This window comes from Pelobates fuscus, chromosome 5 (genome assembly GCF_036172605.1).
Source record: "Pelobates fuscus isolate aPelFus1 chromosome 5, aPelFus1.pri, whole genome shotgun sequence".
NCBI classification, from domain to species: Eukaryota; Metazoa; Chordata; class Amphibia; order Anura; family Pelobatidae; genus Pelobates; species Pelobates fuscus.
The window spans coordinates 45062549-45084148 of record NC_086321.1 but is presented as its reverse complement, the minus strand read 5'-3'; the positions used below and the strand labels follow the sequence as shown (position 1 = coordinate 45084148).

At 43.2% G+C, this 21600-nt stretch overlaps 1 protein-coding gene across 2 annotated transcripts in view; it reads right to left on the bottom strand.

The window, feature by feature from the left end:
- The window catches only part of IL11RA (interleukin 11 receptor subunit alpha), a 157358-nt gene that overhangs the window by 47348 nt on the left and 88410 nt on the right, over positions 1–21600 (bottom strand). For both annotated transcript variants that reach the window (XM_063453793.1, XM_063453792.1), the window contains exon 6: positions 3534–3697. In XM_063453793.1, coding sequence (XP_063309863.1) covers positions 3534–3697 — 164 coding nt within the window. The remainder of the gene's footprint in view (positions 1–3533; positions 3698–21600) is intronic.

Genomic DNA, 21600 nt, shown 5'->3' with positions numbered 1-21600 from the left:
TGGGGAGCTGTGCTCCCCACCACTTCATAAGCCCCCCAGGTCCCCCCCTCACTCTATGGGGGTCAATATGACCCCCATAATAGCACAAGGGAGATTAAAATCTCCCCAATGCCCCTACTCGCTATACCGCGAGTAGGGGCATGTCCACTAAACAGTGAGCAGCCTGTGACTGCTCACTGTAAAAACATAAATGGTAATAAGGGGGGGGGACCTACTGTCCTCCCCCCTGGCCCCCACCCCTGCGCGGTGGGTGGGGGCACTAATAAAATAATAAGGGGGGGGACCTACTGTCCTCCCCCCCGGCCCCCACCCCTGCGCGGTGGGTGGGGGCCCTAATAAAACAATAAGGGGGGGGACCTACTGTCCTCCCCCCGGCCCCCACCCCTGCGCGGTGGGTGGGGCCCTAATAAAATAATAAGGGGGGGGGACCTACTGTCCTCCCCCCCGGCCCCCACCCCTGCGCGGTGGGTGGGGGCCCTAATAAAATAATAAGGGGGGGGGACCTACTGTCCTCCCCCCCTGGCCCCCACCCCTGAGCGCTGGGTGGGGGCCCTAAATAAAGATAGGGGGGGGGACCTACTGTCCTCCCCCCTGGCCCCCACCCCTGCGCGGTGGGTGGGGGCCCTAATAAAATAATAGGGGGGGGGGACCTACTGTCCTCCCCCGCTGGCCCCCACCCCTGCGCGGTGGGTGGGGGCCCTAATAAAATAATAAGGGGGGGGGACCTACTGTCCTCCCCCCCTGGCCCCCACCCCTGCGCTGTGGGTGGGGCCCTAATAAAATAATAAGGGGGGGGGGACCTACTGTCCTCCCCCCCCTGGCCCCCACCCCTGAGCGGTGGGTGGGGGCCCTAAATGAACCCCCCCCCCCCCCATCAAGGTGACTAGGGGTCCCAAGCCCCTAGTCACCCCCCCCCACCCAAAACATTCTATCCCCTACCTACCCCCCTCACCCTAAAAATAGTGAGGGGGGAATAAAATAACTAACCTGTAAAAAAAATAATTAAACTTACCATTTGACGTCTTCTTTTTTCTAAATTCTTCTTTCTTCAGCCCCCAAAAAGGCCAAATAAAAATCCATCATACCCGTCGCACTTTAAAAAAAAAAAAAAAAAAAACGAGCGCCAAAAAAAAATTAATCCATGTTCACCCATGGAGGGCACGCCGCGTACTGAGCTCCGCAGGGCGGGTCAAGGCTTATATAGCCTTGCCCCGCCCTGCAATTAGGCTTAGAACACACTGATTGGTTGGTTTAAGCCAATCAGAGTGCTCTGTGTCATTTTACAAGCGTGGGAAAATTCCAAAGAACTTTCCCACGCTTGTAAAATGACACAGAGCATTGTGATAGGATGGTTTTCAAGCCATCCAATCACAGTGCTCTGTGTAATTTTACAAGCTTGGGAAAGTTCTTTGGAATTTTCCCACGCTTGTAAAATGACACAGAGCACTGTGATTGGATGGCTTGAAATCCATCCTATCACAGTGCTCTGTGTCATTTTACAAGCGTGGGAAAGTTCTTTGGAATTTTCCCACGCTTGTAAAATGACACAGAGCACTGTGATTGGATGGCTTGAAAACCATCCAATCACAGTGATCTGTCATTTTACACAGCGTGGGAAAGTTCTTTTGAATTTTCCCACGCTGTGTAAAATGACACAGAGCACTCTGATTGGCTTAAACCAACCAATCAGTGTGTTCTAAGCCTAATTGCAGGGCGGGGCAAGGCTATATAAGCCTTGATCCGCCCTGCGGAGCTCAGTACGCGGCGTGCCCTCCATGGGTGAACATGGATTAATTTTTTTTTGCGCTCGTTTTTTTTTTTTTTTTTTTTTTTAAAGTGCGACGGGTATGATGGATTTTTATTTGGCTTTTTTGGGGGCTGAAGAAAGAAGAATTTAGAAAAAAGAAGACGTCAAATGGTAAGTTTAATTTATTTTTTTTACAGGTTAGTTATTTTATTCCCCCCTCACTATTTTTAGGGTGAGGGGGGTAGGTAGGGGATAGAATGTTTTGGGTGGGGGGGGGGGGGTGACTAGGGGCTTGGGACCCCTAGTCACCTTGATGGGGGGGGGTTCATTTAGGGCCCCCACCCACCGCTCAGGGGTGGGGGCCAGGGGGGGGAGGACAGTAGGTCCCCCCCCTTATTATTTTATTAGGGCCCCCACCCACCGCGCAGGGGTGGGGGCCAGGGGGGGAGGACAGTAGGTCCCCCCCCTATTATTTTATTAGGGCCCCCACCCACAGCGCAGGGGTGGGGGCCAGGGGGGGAGGACAGTAAGTCCCCCCCCTTATTATTTTACTAGGGCCCCCACCCACCGTGCAGGGGTGGGGGCCAGGGGGGGGAGGACAGTAGGTTCCCCCCCCCTTATTATTTTATTAGGGCCCCCACCCACCGCGCAGGGGTGGGGGCCAGGGGGGGAGGACAGTAGGTCCCCCCCCTTATTATTTTATTAGGGCCCCCACCCACAGCGCAGGGGTGGGGGCCAGGGGGGGAGGACAGTAGGTCCCCCCCCTATTATTTTATTAGGGCCCCCACCCACAGCGCAGGGGTGGGGGCCAGGGGGGGAGGACAGTAGGTCCCCCCCCTTATTATTTTATTAGGGCCCCCACCCACCGCGCAGGGGTGGGGGCCAGGGGGGAGGACAGTAGGTCCCCCCCTTATTATTTTATTAGGGCCCCCACCCACCGCGCAGGGGTGGGGGCCAGGGGGGAGGACAGTAGGTCCCCCCATCTTTAACCCCCGCGCAGGGGGGGGGGGGTTATTAGGTGTTTTTTTTGTTTTTGTTTTTGTTTTTTTTTTACAGTGAGCAGCCACAGGCTGCTCACTGCTTACTAGACATGCCCCTACTCGCGGTATAGCGAGTAGGGGCATATTATTTACTAATACTAAGTAATCTTTACTTAGTATTAGTACATTTGGCTTCAAGACCAATTCAGGTCTTTCAGCCTTTTAGTAGATAGCTCCCTGATACCGTGGGAATTAGGGAGTTATCTACTAAGCGGCTGCAAGATGCAGCCACAGCAATGAATAGGATCGGAGTTTCATTCATTAGAATGAAATTCCGATACGATCAAAGTACCGAATTGCATCCTAACACCAATGGAGAAACAGTGCTCATTCTGTTAGGATGCAATTCGGCAGTTTTGCCGGCGTTCTGTCTAAGTGACAGGACTTTCGGCAATACTGACAGGAAGCATTGTGGGAACAGGGAGGAAAGCTAGGGATCATGGGAAAATTGCTCTGACCAGCGGAAATGAAGCACACTTTGCTCCTCCGCTGGTCAGAGCTGGTCAAGCGGAGGAATCCTCCATAAGACAGAGTCCCTACTTTGTCTTATGATTTTAAAGAAAACTAAAGAAGAATGGAAGAAAAGAATAACAGATCCTGAGAGAGGGGGAGAAGAGGAAGAGATTGAGGAAAGGTAAGTTCGGCATGACAGTGCCGCTTTAATATTGCACAATGATGCACTGACTTCTGATTGCATATTGACCAACACATTACACAATGATATCATTTTTATATTAGACACTCACCAATGGACTGCACAGTGAATTCAATGATGCGGATGCTGGATCCAAGGGGATTGGTTTCCGTGATGTTCATCTGGTAAATGCTCCAAGGCTGAGACTCTCTCACCGAGCACATGTTGGGTCGCAGAGCTTCCTGCAGGCAGGTCCCAGTAACGTGATTGTTACTCCTATAAATAATCGGTAAGAAGATGTTTTGTGATGTCTATAAACATTCTTTTCAAACAGCAAACTTTTAAGATGTTTAAACAATCAACCAAACAAGGTAAAAATTAACAAGCAACACCATTTAACAAATAAAGAAATGAACGGAACCCCCCATTTGAGGCAAGCAATTTATCCAGGTACCTCTGTAAGCAGAAATGGAGAATACAATGAAAGTTCTAAAGGCTACATGGAGAATGGGTTTGGTTCAATATGACAAGGCTAAACTGTGTATGGGCAAAAGTTGGGAAACAGTCAGTTCTGTAGGACAGTCTCTTGGGATGTTTTTTTGGGGGGAAACATATTTTTGAAAGAAGTGTGGAGAATAGTCTGTTTTGTTGAAGTTTAAAGATTTGGTAAAACTGTGATCGGAGAGAAAGCCTGCACAAGTCCATCAGTCTCTCAAGGTGATGTTTGAAGGACAATAAGTTGGACTGAAGTCTAGAGGACCGTGAGATGAGGTGGGGCTTTAATCTTATGAGGTTGACTGAGGTTGAATGAAACCTTTTAGTTAAGGCCTAGAAATTGTTCAACGGGGTAGGAGCAATCAAGGGCATGCGTAATGTGTTTGTGTGTCCAAGCATACTATACTACAAAACCACATTATGTGGCTTAGACTGTATTTTTGTCTAGGTGCACATCATAGAGTATTGCGTTGCACACACATACGTAAACAGTATTAAGACAGAGTTGGTGAGAGATGTTCTTACAGTAGCAGTACTAATCAATGAGTTAATAGTTAAAATGATAAAGGGTAGAATGCTTAAGCAGTTTATGGGAAATAATAAAGAATGTACACAATTCTTATAACATCTGTTGAGTTATAAACACATTGCTTACATAAAATAAATAATTAAACAGTGAAGTCATTGGACCTATTTGTGTATACAAAACCCAAACATGTTTACAGGAAGTATGCTAGCACACAACTACCACTAGGGGGAAGCAAGTTAAAAATAAAAAAGACAGAACCTAACTTGATAGTGTTTGAAGACAGGACACAAAGTATGTGTACAAATGACATGTTTGTGCAAGTTCTCAATGTGTCACCCCAGGCATGGTGACTTTAGTCCACTAGAGGCGGCTAGTTACCATTCACACGTAGTTCAAATTGTAGATGTGTTCATGGTATTTGTGAATACAATTTAATACTTCTCTAGGACAGACACTCTCACTTGATGTATTAAGTTGCACAATGAGTCACCCACACTGGGATAGCCACAATTAGGGTTGAATTAATAAGTGTTTCAGCTGTGAAACTGCATCATCGTGAGACCACAATCCAAGTGTACATTCACGTGTCTCCTTACATAGAACGCTGTGTAAAACTGCTGCAAATTAATCACATGACAACCCACAGGCTGGGTTCTCTAATCATTTTTGTTTCAGTATCTCTAATTATACATCTCACTGTTTGTAACCCAACCTATTTCTTACAAATAACTCTGGATAAGAGAGCTGTGTATGAAGTTATACATAGTTAAAAAAAATATATATTTTTTAAAGTAATTATATATATATAAACAGTTGCAAGAAATAGAATGTGAACCCTTTGGAATGATATGGATTTCTGCACAAATTGGTCATAAAACGTGATCTGATCATCATCTAAGTCACAACAATCACAGTCTGCTTAAACTAATAACACACAAAGAATGAAATGTTGCCATGTTTTTATTGAACACACCATGCAAACATTCACAGTGCAGGTGGAAAACGTATGTGAACCATTGGATTTAATAACTGGTTGAACCTCCTTTGGCAGCAATAACTTCAACCAAACGTTTCCTGTAGTTGCAGATCAGACGTGCACAACGGTCAGGAGTAATTCTTGACCATTCCTCTTTACAGAACTGTTTCAGTTCAGCAATATTCTTGGGATGTCTGGTGTGAATCGCTTTCTTGAGGTCATGCATGGCCTTAAGTTCTCCTGCAAAATGTCTTGATAAACTTGGGAATTCATTTTTCCTTCGATGATAGCAATCCGTCCAGGCCCCGACGCAGCAAAGCAGCCCCAACCACCATACTTCACAGTTGGGATGAGGTTTTGATGTTGGTGTGCTGTGCCTCTTTTTCGACACACATAGTGTTGTGTGTTTCTTCCAAACAACTCAACTTTGGTTTCATCTGTCCACAGAATATTTTGCCAGTACTGCTGTGGAACATCCAGGTGCTCTTGTGCAAACTGTAAACGTGCAGCAATGTTTTGTTTGGACAGCAGTGGCTTTCTCTGTGGTATCCTCCCATGAAATCCATTCTTGTTTAGTGTTTTACGTATTGTAGATTCGCTAACAGGGATGTTAGCATTTGCCAGTGACTTTTGTAAGTCTTTAGCTGACACTCTAGGATTCTTCTTCACCTCATTGAGCAGTCTGCGCTGTGCTCTTGCAGTCATCTTTACAGGACGGCCACTCCTAGGGAGAGTAGCAGCAGTGCTGAACTTTCTCCATTTATAGACAATTTGTCTTACCGTGGACTGATGAACAGCAAGGCTTTTGGAGATACTTTTATAACCCTTTCCAGCTTTATGCAAGTCAACAATTCTTAATCGTAGGTCTTCTGAGAGCTCTTTTGTGCGAGGCATCATTCACATCAGGCAATGCTTCTTGTGAATACAAACCCAGAACTGGTGTGTGTTTTTTATAAGGCAGGGAAGCTGTAACCAACACCTCCAATCTCATCTCATTGATTGGACTCCAGTTGGCTGACATCTCACTCCAAATAGGTCTTGGAGATGCCATTAGTCTAGGGGTTCACATACTTTTTCCACCTGCACTGTGAATGTTTACATGGTGTGTTCAATAAAAACATGGCAACATTTCATTCTTTGTGTGTTATTAGTTTAAGCAGACTTTGATGGTCTATTGTTGTGACTTAGATGATGATCAGATCACATGTTAAGACCAATTTGAGGAGAAATCCATATCATTCCAAAGGGTTCACATACTTTTTCTTGCAACTGTATATATATATAAAAAAAATTTAAATGTATATATATATATACATACACACACACACACACAACTTGAATCCTACCTTATAGCTTAATATGTGTGTGCATGAAAACATGTCTGCAAGCATGTGTTTAAATTCACGTGCACTGTATGCAAATGAATGAGTAGTGCGGAAATGTATGTGTAGTGTGTGTCAGTACCCGTGTAGTGTATGAATAAATGTGTAATGCGTGCTAACGTCTTTGTAGTATACCCAAATGTATGGCCAAATATGCATCTGCTATATCTGCAGATGTTGCACACTATATAGTGCATTTCAATCACACTCATTGAAACAACTTGGGGGTTTCATCCAAAACCCACCCTCAATATGCGTAACATGTAACTAGAATTATAATACAACAAACAATATCCTAGACAGCAAATACAGGGTGCGCTGGATAAAATAAACGAAAACGATAACACGAAAAGGAAAGTCTCTATAGGTACAGTGTAGACCTTGAGTAACTGTTCTTCTGTTCTCGCTTTGGAATCGCAGTGGTTGGATATGAAACACAAAAGCAGAGAAGGGGGGGACCAATAGTGCAAAACCGTATTGTTGAGAGGATCACGAACAACACAGACGTAGAGAAATGCCAACTTACAATTTTTAGAGCTAAGCCCAGCTCTAGGTAAAACAGCTTACAGTGGTATTTGATACTCCCCACATGTAGGATATAACTGGGCAATTGGAGTCTCCACACGATTCTTTAAAACTTCTGAGACAGACGTCAGCATATAAAATATATAAAAGAAAAAAACCCAATGGTGCAATAACTTTGGTAGTACTGCAACAACAGACAACACAGAGGTCCTAAGAGTGCCAACTTACAATCTAAAGAGCTATAACCAGCTCTGAGTAAAACAGCATACAGTGGTATTTAAACTCCCCACGTGTAGGATATTCCTCTAGTGATGCTTGTAGTGCCGGTCTTATGAAAAATAAAATCACAAGAGAGGGCCCATAGTGTTTTCCATATGTAAAAATGACAAAGTGATAAAAAGAAACGTACTTACAGTGCTCTATGAACCAAGCGTAGGTGGAATAATCCCCACCAGGGATTCCTTTTGCAGTACTGGATCTTGTTAAAAATGATGATAAAAAAATCAGCCAGGATAAAACAGCAGCATATAAAGTAAATGAACTAACCCAAAGTAAAAGGTAGTAACAAAATACTTTAATATAAAACAGAGTAAAAATACACAACGCGTTTCGCCAAACAGTAGGCTTTTTCAAGTGTAAAGATAATAATCCTGGCTTAATCACATTACATCTACACTGTACCTATAGAGACTTTCCTTTTCGTGTTATCGTTTTCGTTTATTTTATCCAGCGCACCCTGTATTTGCTGTCTTTTGTTTTCTCCATTTTCTGAAGGGTTTGAGGGTAGCCCTTCCTCTCAGGTGTGCAGCTTTTTTTCCCCTTGTGATCAGTACTGTAGCGCTGTTCCCTTCCCACCTTTTCTCACAAACAATATCCTAGCATGAAAGAATGTCCATGGTTTAACTATCCTTAACACCTACCGTATATACTCGAGTATAAGCCGACCCGAATATAAGCCGAGGCCCCTAATTTTACCCAAAAAAACTGGGAAAACGTATTGACTCGAGTATAAGACTAGGGTGGGAAATGCAGCAGCTACTGGTAAATTTCTAAATAAAATTAGATCCGAAACATTTTTTATTAATTGAATATTTATTTACAGTGTGTGTGTGTGTGTGAATGCAGTGTGTGTGTATGAATGCAGTGTGTGTACATGAGTGCAGTGTGTGTGTGAATGCAGTGTGTGTATGAGTGCAGTGTGTGTGTGAATGCAGTGTGTGTATGAGTGAAGTGTGTGTACATGAGTGCAGTGTGTGTGTGAGTGCAGTGTGTGTATGAGTGCAGTGTGTGTGAGTGCAGTGTGTGTGTATGAATGCAGTGTGTGTATGAATGCGGTGTGTGTGTGTATGAGTGCAGTGTGTGTATGAATGCAGTGTGTGTATGAATGCGGTGTGTGTGTGTATGAGTGCAGTGTGTGTATGAATGCAGTGTGTGTAAGAGTGCAGTGTGTGTGTGTGAGTGCAGTGTGTGTGTATGAATGCAGTGTGTGTATGAGTGCAGTGTGTGTATGTATGAGTGCAGTGTGTGTGTATGAATGCAGTGTGTGTGTGTATGAATGCAGTGTGTGTATGAGTGCAGTGTGTGCGTATGAGTGCAGTGTGTGTGTATGAATGCAGTGTGTGTGTATGATTGCAGTGTGTGTGTATGAGTGCAGTATGTGGGTATGAATGCAGTGTGTGTGTGATGCAGAGTGTGATGCAGAGCCTTGGTGGGGGGGGTGGGCATTTATATAATTTTTTTATTATTTTAATATTAATAGTTTTTTTGCTATATAAATTTTTTTTAATTATTATTATTTTTTTATTTTATTATTTATATATATATTTTTTTCAAAAAAATGTTTCGTGATACATGGCAGAGAGGGGGCTCTCAGTCCCTGGTGGACCAGTGGATGGGCACTGTGTAGGAGGGGAGCTGGCAGAGCGTTTACTTACCTTTCCTGCAGCTCCTGTCAGCTCCCTCCTCCACCGCGTCGGTCCGGTCAGCTCCCTCTGCAAGTCCCACTGTAAGTCTCGCGAGAGCCGCACTATGACCCCGCCGCTCTCGCGAGACTTACACTGGGAGCTGACAGGGGTGCTGACCGGACCGGCGCGAAGGAGAAGGGAGCTGACAGGAGCTGCAGGAGAGGTAAGTAAACGCTCTCTGCCAGCCCCCACAGCCCCCTGTCTGTATTATGGCAATGTAAATTTAAACACCTTTAAAAAAATATATATATAGTTTTGCCAATATGACATTTTATTCACGGTATGAATAATGACTATCATGTACCTGGCTTCTTTATTTTGATTGGGTGCTCCTTCACAATATTCTTAGTCCGAGTGGTTTGTTTTTTAAGCAGCCAAACTCCAGTAAGGAGAAGGTTGTTTAGATATTGTAACATTTTCCTTTAATTCTTTTAATTTCAATTTAAGTCTTTCTGACTGATTGCTGTAACAGCTGCAAGCTAAACACCTCACAGCAAAGAAGGAATGAACAAATGAGTGGAGGAAGAGAAGTGGTGGTGATATCAAACCCTGGAATGTTTACAATGTTGGTTGTCCTTTAATTCCCTGGTCTCAAGTTTATATGTGTAGTTTTGATGCCGTATAAAAAACTTGTAAAGCGGTTGCACACTGCACAGTGGAAGACTGTGTGATTAGCACGCTCGCCATGATATTTCACAACAGGCAAAGACACAGGAAGTGATGGTGGTTTAGTGATATGAACTTTCTAACCACGGGAGACTGCTACCTTAGCCACAACTGAGAAGGGTCAGGACGTGTGTGTGGCCACAGCATCAAAGAGATGCGAAAGGAGGATTTGGGCTAACATTTGGTGGGAAATGATTGTTTGTAGGTATTTCTGCAAGCCCAACAAAGATGACCTTCAAGATACACTGAAACCACACAGAGACCATGGGAACGTGAACGCAGACACAGGTCCTGATTCTAAAATAAAAAATAAGGTGACTCATTTGACTCTTTCAGTAGCGGGGGAGTAATATATTAGATAATGTCCAGGCATGATTAAAATGAACTCTTTTTTTACATTGCTTTGAAATCTTTTACTTCAGTGGTAGGAGCGTTTTTTAAAATAAAATAAAATGATACACATCCTTTTTGATAAGTCACACACATGAAATATTGCGGGTTATGTATAACTAATGTCCACTGACGATCCGTTTTGATGCGGTTACCTGTTTCTGTCAGGAAACATTTGATACAAAAGTGCAGGCCCTGAATTTGTTGCAATTGTGCTACTTGTCTCATAGAAACATAGAATGTGACGGCAGATAAGAACCATTCGGCCCATCTAGTCTGCCCAATTCTCTAAATACTTTCATGGAAATACATTTAGGCGTATATCTCAACGAAAGGCACGATTTACGCATGCACATATAGGGGAGATTATAGCAAAAATGCTGTTATCTGGAAAATGGCGCAATGTTATAAAAGTGATAAATCTCATGGAACTCCAATGGAATGTGACTGGTGATTGCACTGGTTTCCATGGTAACTGCACCATTCTAAAAAAAAAAAATTGAATTCTACAGCACTATTGAATACATAACAGTTTGTTAAATGTCTCCCATTGTGTAAGCACTAGCACCAATACTGGTTTTGAGAATACATTTTTCTCCTCAGCAATGGTTCCTAGGCATGCAAAAGAAACTGCATCAAGAGGGGCTTCCATCATGAAAGAACAGAAATGCAAGTTCAGAAAAGTGAAAGGCACAGCATCAAGTACTCCAAATCACTGCAGTTCTAAACCCCGTTTTCTCTAACACTAACAGGGGTATTCGCTAAAGGGAGTTTTGTTGAGAATTCAAAGTGAATTTCAAATTTAAGAAAAAAATTGTCAAACTGGAAAAATTCTACGTTGGCTATGCTTTGAATTCCAGACAATTCTCATTTTAGTGAATAACACTGTTTAGATTTATGTTGATGCGTACTTGAATACTCAACTGGCTACAAGTTTACCTCCAGTTATGGAGCAGAGGAGTGGATGAATGACTGGCCAAGTGGCGACCATCTGCTTGGAGAAAAGGAAATGCATCTACCAAAAATGCCTACACTAATCTAGAGGACTAGGTAACCGGTCATCATATTCCTCACTATGGAAATAAAATCAAAGCTATGTAATAACTGGTTGGAATCCTCTCCCCACATACAAACAAATTTGTAATGGAAGGGGCTAAAAAATAAATAGATCCAGATGCAGAACTAAAGCCCCAGTCAATATTTTCATCCAATCCTTAAAATTGTACATTCCCCTCTAGCAGCAGACGGGCTCACATACTGCGAAGGTTTTCTTAATATGTTTCCATCTTCCTAGAAGCATATCTCCAGCCCTCCCAGATGTTGTGGGGTTAAGAGAGCGCCCTGACATTACCCGTTTCATTTTTGAGATGTCAAGACTCTGAGTCATATATACTTGTTTGTTTTATCTGTTCATTCAGGGAATTTGAGTCGGTTTCATTACACAGCAAAGACCAGTTTTGTTCCAATCCTTTGTGCATCGATAATATTTCGCATTCAGTAATATAAACAGACAGAGGTGGCTGTAAAGATAATCCAGGATGCAGTGCAAGGAACAGGTTAGGAAGTCGGTTAGTAAACATTTTCATAACGAATGGAGTATACTTAAAGACTGCACAGAAAGTAAAAAAATAGAGATAAGGAATGGTGCATTGTATGCTGACGGGTCTTACGGAAAACAAATTTTATTTAAAGGAACAATACAATAAAAAAATATATAAAAAGGATAACAAACAAAACTAAGCAGAAAGTCCAATAAAAGTTAGCATTTCCAGGACATGCAGCTTTTCTAAATTCTGTGAAAACGTCTTGCTGGCTCAGAGATAGCAGGTGAGTTAGTGGCGAAGGCACAGCCAACGCCTTGGAGAATGATGCAGCACGCACGAATAATGTATTTCCTAAAACAGTATAACTGATCTGAGCTGAATGGTTCCAGATAATTATATTGAGTAACGTCTTTTTCATTGAAGAGCCATACAGTTAAGACATAAGGCAGGGACAAAGTCTGTAACCAAATAAACCGTTGGCCGAGAATATAATAAATATGAAACTACAAATATAAATCAATGGGAATTCACAAGTGAGATATTCATGAATTTGCAACCAGCCAACGACAGCTAATAGTAACAACCAAAAACAGCTGTATAAATCTCAAGATTTGCTACAGAGAAGCCAAGTGTAAATGATGGAAGAAGGGAGGGGAGGAAGAGGAGACAACAAGGGGGAGAAGTAAGGGAAAGGGAAAGAAGGAACGAGAAAGAAGTGTAATACACACACCCGAGCTCCAGGAGAGAGTGCCGCTCCAGGGGGCTAATATGAAAATCTATGCCCATCATATATACCCCGCTATATACCCCGCTCTATGCCTTATGTGTTCTGGAGATGACGAGTCCCCTGTCTATAATAAAGAACAGCACTTTTTGCATAGCAGGTTCTATAGCAGGTTCTACACATTCCCCAGTACAATGCATCCTCGCTACAGCGCAGCTCAAGCTCTGGGTTAACATGATGCTTTCTGTGGAATCTTACTATTCTACAGACATGAGTATTAGGAAAAGAATGTGGGTGCAAATCAGTTCTAAAATGCATTACTTACACACTGCTCTGCACATCATCCCATGCTGATGGAGTCTCAGCATAGAGGTGGGAGTGGGGGAGATGTGAGAGTGTCAGGGGAAATTTTAAATTCATGATCCTTGGTCTATCGAGATGTACTTGGAACAACAGAATGATAACAATTCAGTTTCAATTTATTTTGAAAAATCAAACCAGCCGTGTTACATGGAGATTGGGATGATTTTAACAGTTGACAGTCGAACAGCAGCTGAATGGAAAGGCAAATTTGGATGAAATAACCAGATCTGTCCTTAGTAAATACTGAACTGGTTAAAACAGCCGTTTTATAAAAAGCAATCAGCAGTCAGCTGCAGTTCAACATTTAACGTATGCACCCCTAAATCTCTGCTTGTCAGGAGGAATTGGAAAAATGTTCCTCTTTGGGTTTTGGGCAAATGTTACCAGAACTCAGAAATGTTATTTCTCAAGGATCCCATTGTACTAAGATAATACGCTGCCTTAAACTATACATAGGTATAATAAGATACAACTCAGTTATATGAGATAAGAGAAATAAAATCATGAGTGAAACAAAGATGTCACTGTTTGAACATTTCACATGATTTCTGTACAGTGGAAGCATTGAGTCAATGTTTACTTGTGTCACTAATGCACTGGAAAAATGACCTGAAGCATCTTAAATCAGAAATAGGTTTAATGACCGACTATTAAGTAGATGAATATCATGGGCTCTGGTCCCTTTAGAAGTCAATAAACTTAGCACATAAGAATTAGCATGAGACACGCAAACACGTAGAGTTTAAAAAAAATAAAAACAGAAATAGGCGCGTGCTACAATAGTACAAAAAGTAGCAACAGTAAATCGTCAAAGATTCCCAGAACCTAGCAAACAGTCCAAAATGTGGCAAACAATATGATGAACCACACCCAAAAGATATAGTATAAGCAAACAGTGTATACAGTACGCTTGTGTTAATATAAATGTATACATTTACATACACTTGTTCGGAGTCAATTAATACAGGTCTTAATCGGTTATACAAAACAAAGAAAAACAAACAATTAATAGTGCAATATGTAACTTATATTTGCAATGCTTTGAGAAAAGTGTATAGAAAACTAATTCATACTTTACTGAGCTACTAAGAGCTCTCCTGTATGTCGCATGGACAGTGTAATCCCCGTCTTACGATATAGGTAGCGTGGTTTTAGTTGACGTCCAATATATATATATAGGAGTGATAAAACAGGAAGAGTCTTATAGTGTAGTATTGTCAGGGACCAGGAACCAGACAGAGACAGAAGTAGATGCAAACACACCTTTATTAATAAATAACAAATAATAAACAAAAGCAAAGTCCAGGAATCAAGCAGGGGTCAGTCACCAGAGCGGGTAGTCAGACAAGCCAGGATCAGGAGCACGGAGAGCAGCGGAGTCAGGAACAAGGCCGGAGTCAGGAACCAGGAGCAAACAGGAAACACAGGAACAAGGAGACTTCTGGGAAACAGGAAACCACGCAAGGGCAAGGAGGTTCTGGGCTTAGCTGTTTAAATAGGCAGAACTGATTAGCAGCAGGGTTGATTACTACTCACAGGTGAGTAACCGTGGCAACAAGCAGAAGGAGCTGATAGTAATTGCAACTGAAACTCAATCACTAAAACAGAAAAGGGTTGCTGTTTAAAACAGCAAAGAAACCCTGACAGTACCTCCCCCTCAACGACTCCCCCCATCTCTGTTGGTGGGTCCGGGCTTCATGGGGAAGCGGGCGTGATATGAACGAAGGAGGGATGGTGCATGGACATCAGAGGCAGGAACCCAGGAGCGTTCCTCTGGACCGTATCCTTTCCAGTGCACCAAGTATTGGATCTGTCCTCTGAAGACCCGTGAGTCAATGATGCTGCGTATTTCATATTCCTCATGATTGTCAATCAGAACAGGACGTGGACGTGGCACTGAGGTGGTGTAGCGATTACAAACCAACGGTTTCAAGAGGGAAACATGGAAAACATTTGAGATGCGCATGTTAGCAGGAAGGTCAAGTGCGTAAGCTACAGGGTTAACCCTTCGAAGTATACGAAATGGCCCAACGTATCGGGGTGCCAGTTTTTGTGAGGGAACACGGAGGCGTAGGTTGCGGGAAGACAGCCAGACCCTCTCTCCGACCTGATAGGTAGGTGCAGGAAGGCGTCTGCGGTCGGCCTGGAGTTTGTAGTTCTGCATTGCGCGTTGCAAAGAACTCTGGACCTGCACCCAAGTGGAACGGAGTTCCCTGAGATGTTCCTCCAATGCCGGTATCTCCTGTGGCAAGAACGTATCAGGCAACATGGATGGTTGAAACCCATAGTTTGCCAGGAATGGGGATAGCCGGGAGGAGGCATTAATCGCACTATTGTGGGCAAACTCCGCCCAGGGTAGCAGATCAGACCAGTTGTTCTGGTGGTCAGAAATGTAACAACGCAGAAACTGTTCCAGTGTTTGGTTAGCTCGTTCCGCTGCACCATTGGATTGCGGGTGGTAGGCCGAGGAGAAGGAAAGCTGAATTCCTATTTGCTTACAAAAAGCTCTCCAAAATCTGGACACGAACTGGCTACCCCTATCTGAGACTATCACTTTGGGTAACCCATGCAAACGAAAGATCTCCCGACCAAAAATTGTTGCAAGTTCCTGGGAAGTTGGTAGTTTTTTCAAGGGAATGCAATGCGACATCTTCGAGAATCGGTCAACAACCATGAGAACGACTGTATTGCCACGGGAGACCGGAAGATCTACGATAAAATCCATGGACAAGTGGGTCCAGGGTCGTTCACCATTAGGTATGGTTTGCAGGAGACCCACTGGAGGGCGTCGTGGGGTTTTATTTTGAGCGCACACAGGACAGGCAGCTACAAAAGCGGTGACATCCGAACGGAGACCAGGCCACCAAAATTGCCGGGATACGGACCAGATTAACTGGTTTTTGCCTGGATGTCCAGCTGCTTTGGGGTCGTGGTATGTACTCAATAGTTTCGTACGGAGGTTAATAGGTACAAAACAACGGCCATTAGGTTTCTCTGGAGGAGCATTACTTTGTGCAGCCAGAATCTCCTCGCCTAGGGGTGAGGTGAGGTTAGTACGGATGGTTGCCAGTATATGGTCCAGAGGATCACAGGAGTAGGGGTTATCTCCTCTCTAGATGGAGGGGAGAACTGTCGAGACAAGGCATCAGCCCGAATGTTTTTTGTACCGGGCAAGTAAGAAACCACATAATTGAATCTTGATAGGAAGAGAGCCCATCTAGCTTGCCGGGGGTAAAGTCGCTTAGCTTCCGAAAGATATGTTAGATTCTTGTGGTCTGTGAGTATGAGGATTGGCACTGAAGTACCCTCAAGAAGGTGCCTCCATTCTTTGAGAGCTAAAATTATGGCTAGAAGTTCTCTATCACCAATCTGGTAATTGCATTCCGCCGGGTTCAATTTCCTCGAGAAATACCCGCACGGATGCCTGGAGCTCTCTGGGTTAGGACGTTGAGACAGGAGGGCGCCCACTCCTGTCTCAGACGCATCGACCTCAAGAATGAATGGTAAGGCAGGGTTAGGGTGTGCCAGTATAGGAGCAGCAGCAAAGGCGACTTTGAGAGACTCAAAGGCAGTAATGGCTTCCTGTGACCAATGCTGTGGATCAGCATCTCTCCTGGTCATGTCCGTGAGAGGTTTAACCAAGGAAGAAAAGTTGCGTATGAACTTCCGATAATAATTGGCGAAGCCCAGAAAACGTTGTATAGAGCGAAGACCCGTAGGTCGAGGCCATTTTAGTACAGCCGAAAGTTTCTCCGGATCCATAGAGAATCCAGCATCTGAGATAACATATCCCAAGAATGTGACCTGTTTGCAGTGAAACTCACATTTCTCCAATTTGCAGAACAGATTATTCTCTCTAAGTCTCTGTAGAACACGAGAAACGTCTGCGTGATGGTTCTCGAGAGATGTGGAATGGATCAGAATATCATCAAGATAAACCACCACGCATTGCTGCAGCATATCTCGCAGGACGTCATTTATAAATTCTTGGAAAACCGCCGGAGCATTGCAATGACCAAAGGGCATTACTAGGTATTCGTAATGGCCGCTCCTGGTGTTAAATGCGGTTTTCCATTCGTGGTCCTCTTTTATCCGGACGAGATTATATGCCCCTCTCAGATCAAGTTTGGTGAAGACCGTTGCTCCCTTGAGGCGGTCAAATAACTCCGTGATTAATGGAATGGGGTAGGCATTCTTAATAGTAATGCGATTGAGACCCCTATAGTCGATACAGGGTCTCAACTCGCCATCTTTTTTCTTTACAAAGAAAAAGCCGGCCACGGCAGGAGAAGATGACTTAAATAAAACCCTTAGACAGTGCATCGGTAACATACTCCTCCATGGCTCGATTCTCTGCTACAGACAGTGGGTAAATCCGGCCCCGGGGAGGATTGGTACCCGGTTGGAGTTCGATACCACAGTCATACGGACGGTGTGGTGGCTGAACGCTGGCTTGACCCTTGTCAAATACATCTTGGAATTCTTGGTACTCAGCGGGTAAGGAAGAGGAAGAACATGCGCCCAAAACTTTGACCGGTTTCTGGAGACAGGACAATGTGCATTGCTGGGACCATGATAATATCTCAGCTTTGCGCCAATCAATTGTGGGGTTATGCTTCTGTAACCAAGGGTATCCCAAAACAACCTGGTAATATGGAGAGGAAATGACCTGGAATTGGATCGTCTCATGATGTAGAGCCCCTACAGTCAGAGATATGGGCACGGTTTCTTGGGTCACGTGGGTTGGCTGTATTGGTCTGCCATCGATGGCTTCGAAGGCTAGTGGGAAGTTGCGAGACTGTAAGGGTATAGAGTGCTTTGCTGCAAATGCACAATCTATAAACAAGCCTGCGGCCCCAGAATCAAGAAATGCCCGGGTCTCAATGGATGAATCAGGCCAGGAGAGGATAATAGGCACCAAGGGTTTGCCCACACATATCTCTGGGTCTGCAGAAAGACCACCCAAGATCTGCCCCTGACAGTATCTTGGGTGCGGACCCTTTGCCGGACGGATCGGGCAAAACTTTAACATGTGACCGTGGTGTCCGCAGTATAGGCACAGGCCCTCCCTCCTCCTAAAGGCTCTCTCCTCGACCGAGAGGCGTGAGAAGCCTAACCGCCTTGGCTCCACACAGACAGAGGACTCAGGCCCAGGAGGCATAGGAGGTGAGGGAGGTTTGGGTGGGCAAGAAAAGCTTGGTTCCAAATATACAGGAGGCCTCCGCCGGCGCTCCCTGGATGAGGATCTCTCTCGGAGTCTGATGTCAATGAGGGTGACAAATGAGATCAGTTCCTCGAGATCTTTAGGCAACTCTCTGGCTGCAATCTCATTTTTAAACACATCGGAGAGACCCTGTGCAAAGGCAGCCACGAGAGTCTCGTTGTTCCAGTCACCCTCTGCTGCATACTCGACTGGCATACTCGAATTCACTGGCATACTCGACAATAGTTTTTGTGCCCTGAGCATTAGGCATGAGTAGTTCGGCAGTAGGGGTGGAGCGAGCTGGAATATCAAAAACCCTTTTAAAGGACGCAACAAATTCAGGGTAATTGTAAATAATAGGCCTCTCTGCCTCCCAGAGAGGTTTTGCCCAAGCTACGGCCTTTCCAGACAGCAAAGAAATCATGAAGTGAACTTTGTCACTGTCTGTAGGAAATGCCTGGGGCAGGATTTTAAGGTATCCTTTAACTTGATTTATAAATTCTCTGCACTGAGCTGGGTTGCCATTTCTCTAGCCGCTACAGGTTTGGAGGCTACAACCGGTGCTAGAACAGGAAGTGAGGCAGAGGCGGCCGCAATCGCAGGCTGGCCGGGTACTGGATCCAGATGGGCATACTGGTCCAAATGGTGGTTCTGCTGGTCCCACTGGGTAAGCAGGTTAGGTATAGGTGTCTTGCCTGTACCATCTGTATTCATGGCCCTTGCGTAATGTCAGGGACCAGGAACCAGACAGAGACAGAAGTAGATGCAAACACACCTTTATTAATAAATAACAAATAATAAACAAAAGCAAAGTCCAGGAATCAAGCAGGGGTCAGTCACCAGAGCGGGTAGTCAGACAAGCCAGGATCAGGAGCACGGAGAGCAGCGGAGTCAGGAACAAGGCCGGAGTCAGGAACCAGGAGCAAACAGGAAACACAGGAACAAGGAGACTTCTGGGAAACAGGAAACCACGCAAGGGCAAGGAGGTTCTGGGCTTAGCTGTTTAACCCCTTAAGTCCGGAGGGCGTACTATTACGTCCTTTTAAAAGCGGCTCTAAACGCCGCCGGACGTAATAGTACGCCCTCCGGTTTTTAGTAACTTACCCGGTCGCCGGTGGTCCCACGCCGGCGATCGCGGTTGGGGGGACTCCCAGGGAGCCCCCCCGCGGCACATCTTCCTCCTCCGGTGCCTCCCGGTCATGTGAGAGTGAGGTCCTTGCGAGGACCTCACAATCACATGGCCGGTAAAGCTGGCTCAGGCATTGCCAGCAGGGGGACCAACTGTAATGACAGTTGGTCCCCCTGCTGGCTAAAAATAAAATAAAAATAATGTTAAAAGTGTAAAAAAAAAAATTTATACTTAGATCATATATATATATGTTATATATATATGATCTAAGTATATATATACACATATACATACACACACATACACCGTCTAGGTGTATTTTAATATTAATATATATATAATTATATATATATATTAATATCAAATTACACGTAGACTGATACTGATTAAATATATATATAATTATTGTTATATATATATTTATAAATAATATAAAAAAAATAAATATGTAAATACGTAAAAAAATAAAATAAAATAAATAATTAAAAATAAAATATTAAAAAATATATAGATGTGTTTTATTTCGTTCTAACTGTATTGTGATATTAATATATATATATTTATATCAAAATACACGTAGAACGAAATAATATATATATCTATATACATAAATATATACGTATATATCACTATATATATACCTATATATAAATAAAAATATTAAAAAAAATATATATATATATACGTATATATACACATATGTATATATATACATACATTAATTCTACACATATATTTATGTAATAATTTTACATAATTAGGTATCCTAATTAATTACAATTAGCGGGACCTGCCTGACAACCCATGCCGAAAGTATAGGGAATTTAATTTGCTAGCACTATATTTAACCCTATAACTTTCCAAGACACCATAAAACCTGTACATGGGGGGTACTGTTTTACTCGGGAGACTTCGCTGAACACAAATATTAGTGTTTCAAAACAGTAAAATGTATTACAACCATGATATCGCCAGTAAAAGTGACGTTTTTTGCATTTTTCACGCACAAACAGCACTTACAGGGACGATATTATTGCTGCAATACTTTTTACTGTTTTGAAACACAAATATTTGTGTTCAGCGAAGTCTCCTGAGTACAACAGTACCCCTCATGTACAGGTTTTATGGTGTTTTCAAAAATTACAGCGTCAAATATAAGGCTTGTGTTTAATTTTTTTCACATTAAAATTCGCCAGATTGCTTACGTTGCCTTTATGACCCTATGGTAGCCCAAGAATGAAAATTACCCCTATGATGGCATACCATTTGCAATAGTAGACAACCAAAGGTATTGCAAATGGGGTATGTCCAGTCTTTTTTAGTAGCCACTTAGTCACAAACACTGGCCAAAATTGGCGTTTTTTGCATTTTTCACACACAAACAAATACGAACGCTAACTTTGGCCAGTGTTTGTGACCAAATGGCTACTAAAAAAGACTGGACATCGCTTATTTGCAATACCTTGGGTCGTCTACTATTGCAAATGGTATGCCATTATGGGTGTAAATTTATTTCCTGGGCTACTATACAGTCTCAAAGGCAACGTAACCAATCTGGCGAATTTCAATTTCAAATATAACACGCTATATTTGACCCTGTAACTTCCCAAAACACCATAAAACCTGTACATAGGGGGTACTGTTTTACACGTGAGACTTTGCTGAATACAAATATGTGTATTTTATTGCAGTAAAAGCAACCAGTATTATGACATTGACAGTTAAAATGTCATGTAGAACGAAAAAAAAAAAAAAAATCTTATTTTGTCCCATTTTTTTCATATTAAATTATGTTTCATAGCTAAATATTTGATATTAAATGAAAGCCCTGTTTCCCCTGAATAAAATGATATATAATAAGGGGGGGTGCATTTAATATGAAAGAGGTGAATTACGGTTGGACAGACATATAGTGCAAATGCCAGGTTTTGTTTACGTTTTGTTTCGTTCACAACTTGTACATTTGGCTGCGGTGTTAAGGGGTTAAATAGGCAGAACTGATTAGCAGCAGGGTTGATTACTACTCACAGGTGAGTAACCGTGGCAACAAGCAGAAGGAGCTGATAGTAATTGCAACTGAAACTCAATCACTGAAACAGAAAAGGGTTGCTGTTTAAAACAGCAAAGAAACCCTGACAAGTATATCAATACAAGATATAGGTAACAAAAAAGTGGTATCCTACTTACAAGTTTCAGAGCAATAACTTGCTCTTGTTAGTAGAGCTTGTTGGTATTATTCCCACCTGGGATATGCAGGATGCTTGTAAACCAAGAAAGTAGATGACAGGT